The sequence below is a fragment of the Otolemur garnettii genome, unplaced genomic scaffold (genome assembly GCF_000181295.1).
Source record: "Otolemur garnettii isolate 467f Iridium unplaced genomic scaffold, OtoGar3 scaffold00299, whole genome shotgun sequence".
In the NCBI taxonomy this organism is placed as follows: domain Eukaryota; kingdom Metazoa; phylum Chordata; class Mammalia; order Primates; family Galagidae; genus Otolemur; species Otolemur garnettii.
The window spans coordinates 409,187-416,633 of NW_003852694.1; the positions used below are offsets into that span (position 1 = coordinate 409,187).

At 37.3% G+C, this 7,447-nt stretch overlaps 1 protein-coding gene across 1 annotated transcript in view; it reads right to left on the minus strand.

Annotated features, from left to right (window-relative positions):
• Positions 1-7,447, minus strand: part of CLEC9A (C-type lectin domain containing 9A) — a 20,576-nt gene that overhangs the window by 3,771 nt on the left and 9,358 nt on the right. The window contains exons 3-4 of the mRNA XM_003803381.1: positions 3,309-3,455; positions 572-723 (exon numbers count right to left, since the gene is read on the minus strand). Coding sequence (XP_003803429.1) covers positions 572-723; positions 3,309-3,455 — 299 coding nt within the window. The remainder of the gene's footprint in view (positions 1-571; positions 724-3,308; positions 3,456-7,447) is intronic.

Below are 7,447 nucleotides of genomic sequence, written 5' to 3' on the forward strand. Positions count from 1 at the left end.
AAGTCCAGTATCAACTCTATGGAGGGCAATAAAGTGAGACTCTGTCTCTACAAAAATAAATAAATAAATAAATAAATAAAAATATTTCATTTGGCAACTATTTATTTTTAAAGACTTATCCATTTCGTGGCATACCCCACGTTTTGTACTTATTTTTGCTTAGTATTTACAAGACTATTATAGGTTATTATATTTCCCTACAGCATTAAAAATAATTCAAATATATATGCAATTGTAATGCATGTATATCTTGGAGTGGATTAGCATGCCAGAAATGGTACTCCCCTTATTTTCATTTTTCTTATTATTCATTTTTCTTTTTTTATTAACCAAGGACATAAAAGTAACATAGTTTCCTCAATTTCTAAATAACCATACTTATTCTATGTTTCTCTTATTAAAGGGAAAACAAACCATACTAATTCCTCCTTTGTCTCTTTTAAACCTTTCTTTTAACAAATATATTACTGTTACAGAATATCAAGCAATTCTATCTGATGAGAATGAGTGCTTTATTTTATCAAGTCACATGGTATTTCAGAACAATGTGAGACCATAAAACAGCATTTACCATTTCTTCTTTGCTGTTGATTTGTAGAAGTGTGGATCCCTTCTCTGAACACTTCTTTTCACTAGTGTTCCAAAACTGCCAACTTTCAAATACATGGTAACAACTTTCTCCATTCTGAATCCAGTTGACTGCACAAGGGCTGCAGTTACAAGCTTTGAATATAAGCATGTTTCTTTGTTATTATTGTAAAATATCAGTAGCGTGTGGCATATCTTCCCCCTAATAACCCCTTATGTCACCCTTAGCAAAGCTCAATGCTAGAAAAGATTGCTTCATATGATGTAGCACTTATCAATTTCAGCTTCTTTGAAATGGACTAGACTAAGATTTATATAGTAATTTCTACCTGCAGTAAGTATTTAGTTTAAGATAAAATTAATTGGGGATAAAATTACACAATTTTTTCTCTTCTATAAAAATGGATCTGGGCTCAGCACCTGTGGTTCAAGTGGCTAAGGCGCCAGCCACATACACCTAAGGTGGCGGGTTTGAATCCATCCTGGGCCCGCCAAACAACAATGATGGCTGCAACACAAAAATAGCTGGGTGTTGTGCCAGGCGCCTGGGGTCCCAGCTACTTGGGAGGCTGAGGCAGGAGACTCTCTTGAGCCCAGGAGTTGGAGGTTGCTGTGAGCTGTGATGCCATGGCACTCTACCCAGGGGGGCAACTTGAGGCTCTGTCTCAAAATAAATAACTAAATAAAAATTAAAAAAATAAAAATGGATCTGATTATTCCAATCTTATCAATCTTTCATTTCTTTGAATTCATATTTATAGTCTTAGTTTGTTTGCATATTGTTTCATGTCTGTTAATCTTACTGCCCCAATTTAGCTGGAAATGTCTTAGGCCTGTTGTCTGCAACCTTTTTGACACCAGAGAGACCAATTACGTGGAAGATAATTTTTCCACGGACAGAGCCTGGGCAGTGTCAGGGGCACGGTGCTCTGAGGCCTGCTCCTAACCAGCTGCAGACAGAGTGGTCAGCAGCCAAGGGGTTGGTGATCACAGTCCCTCTCTAACCTTTATATAAAAGGTAACAATGTGTTTATATGGTTTTGTTCAGTGGGTTGAGTAATAAGCCTTGATTTAGGGTTTAAATTCTTAGAGTAAATCAAGAAAATATTTCATATATAATGGAAAGAACAAACAATGCACCTTAAAGAGTGATTTAAAAACACGTGAGGAAAATCGAAAAAGAATGTAAATGAACAACATGATTGTTTTAGGACTCTAATAAGTAAGCCTTAGTTTTTAGTCAGTTTTATAGAACCATTTTAAGAAAGAATGTATTCACAAAAGAAAGATGATGAAAAGTATAAGGGAAATCAACATGAGAATTTGACCAAGTGGCTCTGCCACAGTTTTATAGAGGGAAAGGCTGAAACTTCCAGAACTCTGTTTTCTAGAGAGAGACCCACTATTTAGGGTAAGAAATAGTATTCCCAGTTTTCATGGCCCAGATGTTAGGTATTTAGGGTCCTTCAATATCCTTTGTTTGGCATCCATGCTAATAAGAGTCCTGAACATTGTTAAATTTATACCATAAATAGTGTTGACGATGATATTTGAGGGATTAGAGAACAAATTTGTTGGGTTTATAAGTCTCCAGAGTAGATATTGTCACTGTTTTCAAGGTTGGTGGCTATGAGGTGGGCCTAACCTAGGCTTGCAAAAGCTCGCTATATAGAAAAACACTGTTGGGCCACACGGTGATTTGTCACACTTTTACTTGATGAAATTTCAACCAGAAGGAACTAGGGCAGATTTTTTTTACCTCTCTCATTAACGATTATATAAGGGATATCCACTACAGGGAAGTTAATTTTCTAAATTACATATATAAGTATTATTAGATGCTAGTCAAAGGTACTTTAGAATACTTAATAAACAGAACAAGTAGAGATACACTGTTTATGGTTTAAAATATTATCAAGAATATAAAAGATTAATTTGGAGTAGCTCTATGGAATTTTTTAAAAGAGCTGAATTCTTCATTTTCATAATAATTTTATGGTAAATATTCTCATTTTCAAAATGAATTTTTCTTCTCAAAGGTATCTCAACTTATACCTAAAGCAGTATCTAAGCTAAATATATTGGGAAATTTGGAGCTAGACTTAAAGATATACTTACAAATTTGAGTGACTGAATAAAACAAAATTGGATTTTTAAAAAAAAAATCTGACTTAATAACTGGACACATAGCACTTTAGCATTCAATGGTATATTTCCTTTAGTTGCATTTTTTTGAAACCTTTTTTTGGGGGGGGGGTTGTTGTTTGTTTGTTTTCTGAGGAAGAGTCTTACTATGTCACTGTTGGTTGAGTGCCATAGTGCCCAGCTCACAGCAACCTCAAACTCTTGGGCTTAAGTGATTCTCTTGCCTCAGCCTCTGAAGCAGCTGGGACTATAGGCACCCACCACAATGCCTGGCTATTTTTTTGTTGCAGTTGTCATTGTGGTTTGGCTGGCCCAGGCCAGGTTCGAACCGCCAGCCTTGATGAATGTGGCTGGCACCCTACCCACTGAGCTACAGGCATCACCCTGAAACCTTATCGGTTTTCACATATTGTTGGAGGTTATAAATAAGGTTGAACTGATGAAATTATGTCTCTTCTATTATACAGTCTTGACTAATATATTTTGCAGAGAATAAAATATATGTCCCTATTTCCTTTGAGAAGTTGCTATGTATATTTGGATCTGCCAGTGGAAGCTGATTTTATATCAATTACCTGACCTGTAAGAGTTTTGGATCAAGGTTTGGCAGCGTGTCATCTGAAGGTAAGGGTTTCTCTCCCTCTGTGTGCAGTTTAGCAGTGCTGCCTCCTGTTGCGTGAGTTTTTCTTGCTGCTTCATTGCCATAGTGGACACCTGAAACACTTCAGACAACATTATCATAAAAACAACATTGTTATAAAAATGAAGAATTCAGCTCTTCTAACAAAAACTTACTTTTTATTATAACAAAATAATCTTTCAACACTGATTAAAGAAACTGCAAAATACTATTTTTGAGACTTGAATTTGCATTATTTTAGGTTTTTGCTAAAATTTACATTGTTCAAAAATCAAAAGCTACAAAGGATGCCGAACAATAAGTCTCTCTGCTGCCCTGTTTCTTTTTATTTCTTTTTATTTTTTATTAAATCATAACTATATACCTTAATGCATTTATGGGGTACAATAAATACCAATATACATTCATGCATTTATGGGATACAATAAATATCAATTTATATACGACTTGGAATGCTTACCTCAAACTGGTTAACACAGCCTTCACCTCACTTACTTAATCATTATGTTAAGACATTTATACTCTACTCTTAATAGATTTGACATGTACCCTTGCAAAATGCACCATAGGTGAGGTCCCACCGATTATCTTCCCTCCACCCAACCTCCCCTTTCCCCTCCTCTCCCCTCCTTCATACTGGGCTATGGTTGTGTTTTATCTTTCATATGAAAGTGTAGGTGATTATATATTGGTTTCATAATAGTACTGAGTACATTGGATACTTTTTCTTCTATTCTTGAGATACTTTACTAAGAAGAAAATGTTCCAGCTCCATCCATGTAAACATAAAAGAGGTAAAGTCTCCATAATTTTTTTAGATTGCATAATATTTCACAGTATACATAAACCACAATTTATTGATCCAACCCATTGGGCTTCTTCCATGAATTGGCAATTATGAATTGGGCTACAATAAACATTCTGGTGCAAATATTTTTTTATAAAGTGATATACCTAGTAGAGAAATTGTAGGATCAAACAGCAGGTCTACTTTTAGTTCCCTAAGTGTTCTCCAAACTGCCCTGTTTCTTTATTCACCCTAATTTTAGTTCCCCAGAGCAGCCAGCTTATCAGTTTCTTTTTTATTCTTTGAGAACTATCTTTTTTTTCAGACAGAGAGTCTCAAGCTGTTGCCCTGGTAGAGTGCTATGGCATCACAGCCTACAGCAACCTCAAACTCTTGGGTTTAAGTGATTCTCCCGCCTCAGCCTCCCAAGTAGCTGGGACAACAGGCACCCGCCACAACACCCAGCTATTTTTTGGTTGTAGTTGTCACTGTTGTTTGCCAGTCCTGGGCCAGGTTCAAACCCTCCAGCTCTGGTGTATGTGGCTGGCACCCTAGCCACTGAGCTACAGGTGCTGAGCCGAGAACTATCTTGAATTTTATAAATGAAGTGAAATTTACAAATGAAAGCTAATGAATATCAAATTTCCTCTCCCACCTTTATATAGGAGGTATCAATATCAATATGTTTATATGCTTTTGTGTCTTTCACCTTATCCCTTAAAATATACTTGGACAGAGTTCCATATCAGCACATTAAACAGCTTTCTCTTTCCATTATTAGTGCGTAGAATTCCCTTCTGTGGAAATATCTTGTTTGACTTTAGTAGTTTTCTACTGCCTTTAGATTATTTGTAATATATTTATATAGGCGAAACGCCTATATGCCTCTGGCCAAAAAAGCCATTTGAGAGAGAGCAGTGAAAAGACTTTGTGCAGGCATATTTGTAAGAAACTGAGGCAGAATCCCATTGGCCAGGTTAGTTACGAGCCTAACATGACCCAGGCTTTGGCTGGAATAGCATTTCTAGACTGTGTTAAGGAATTAAGGTTGACTTTATAAGGCCAATGAAAAAGCTCTTTGGAAAACCATCCAGATACCCAGCAGTAATCTTTCCTGATCTGTGGCAAGTGACGAAGGTCGCTTGCTGACGGGTCCAGGAATGGAAATGTGCGAGGGGACCTCAAGAAGAGGAATTTACCCAGTGCATACAGGTATCTAATGGCACAGATGAAACTTGGGCTCAGGGAAGGCTTTTGAGAAGTCCAGCCTGAGAATTCCTTATAAAAGGCTCCAGGGTGGCACCTGTGGCTCAAGGAATAGGGCGCCAACCCCAGATGCCCAAGGTGGTAGGTTCAAGCCCAGCCCCAGACAAAAACTGCAAAAATAAATAAATAAATAAATAAAAGTCTCCAGCAAAACCCCCCTGACTTAAGGCCTACACGAGGGCAGAGGTTTGCACACAAATTCCTGTATACCCAAGAAGTTTCTTTATGCCTTGCTTAAAGATTCAAAGTAACAGCCTCCAAATGGCAACGTCAGCAAGGTTAGGTATTCAATCTACCCTGTTCCTCCATAGCCTCAGGCTTCATCAGATAAGAACAAAGAAGTAATGGCTAACAACATGTTCTCCATTAAGACTGGGTTATGTTGAAAGGGTGTATGTTGAGTGGATTATCAGATGTTACATGATGTTTAATTGGATCAATGAGGTCATTGCTGTATGTACAAAATTCCCTATATAAGCCAACTGCAAATAAAGAAGCTCGCCATTTTGCTTGAGTGAGCAAATGGTCACCTTTATTTAAAACACAATTTCAATAAGCGTGCTTATTCTCCGCGACATCACTTTTCCACGAGACCCTTATGGCAACATTCTGGCACAGTGAGCAGGGTCTTAGACATAGGCCCTAATGCCAACGTATTTGTTACTATAGAAGGAAATACAGCATAAGGAACTTTAGTCATACAGAATTTCATACATGTGCAAGTTTATTTTTAAGATAATTTGCTAGGTTAAAGTCCGTGTGCATTTAATTTGTATTAGGTAGGGTGGCGCCAGTAGCTCAGTGGGTAGGGCATTGGCCACATACACTAAGGATGGTAAGCTTGAACCCAGCCCGGGGCAGCTAAAACAACTGCAGCAAAAATATAGCAAGGCATTGTGGTGGGTGCCCATAGTCCCAGCTACTTGGGAGGCTGAGGCAAGAGAATCACTTAAGCCCTGGAGTCTGAGGTTGCTGTGAGCTGTGACACTACGGCACTCTACCCAGGGCAACAGCTTGAGACTCTGTCTCAAAAAAACAAAAATAAATTGTGATGGATGTGTTAGTTCAATGTAAACATTTCACACTGTATATCAAAGCCGTACCCTGAACCCCATAAATGCATCAATGTACAAATTTATGAGTTAATAAAAAATATTTAATTGAAAAAAACAAAAATAAATAAATAAATTATATTAGGTATCTCCAAAAATGCTGTTGCACATAGTATCTCAATATCATATGATTTGCAGGTTTTTTTTAATGTCTGAGGCTGAAACTCTTTTCATATACATAAATAAATAAAATGTAGATGTGTTGCCTTCTCTATGAAGTATATGAAGTATATTTTTTGTAATTTTTTTCCCATTTCTGGTCTTTTTCTTACTGTCTTACTGTGCTGTTAGAAGTAATTTCCCAGGACTGGAATCAGTCTGAATAGTGTTTCTGGAGTTCCCACATGGCCCTGACTTCTGAACAAGGCATGAAACACACTGATTCACAGTATAGCTTTGTGATCATGTGTCTGAGAATTTGGGGGCCCGATTATACTAGCTTGTCAGCCTTGTTTATTGATGACAATATGACTGATGCTTTGCCTTGGTTATGAAACCCTGAGGAACTGCTTCTGCTGAGCTCGGTTCCCTATCAGAAATATGTCTATGTGATCAGCAAAATGTATAAATCCTCAACTGAGAATCTATTTTGGGATCTTTGATACTAAGATATCCTCTGTGCATGTCAGTGGTTCCTAATCCAAGAGAAAAACTGTGCCCTGATAGGACCTGTACAGAGCAAGGGAAAGGTGCTTCCAGCTGATCTGTCCTTGTCACTCCTTGTGGGACAGACTTTGCTGGTACATCTTCACTTTGATGCTATTGTTAAAATGTATCTTCGTCTTATAATAAACTGTAGATTTGTAAGCAATGCCATTTTGGGTTCCATTAGTCTTTTTTAGCAACTATCTGATGTTGTTAGTGCACTTACATATTGGTGATGTTAGATTTTTTTTTTTTTTTTTGTAG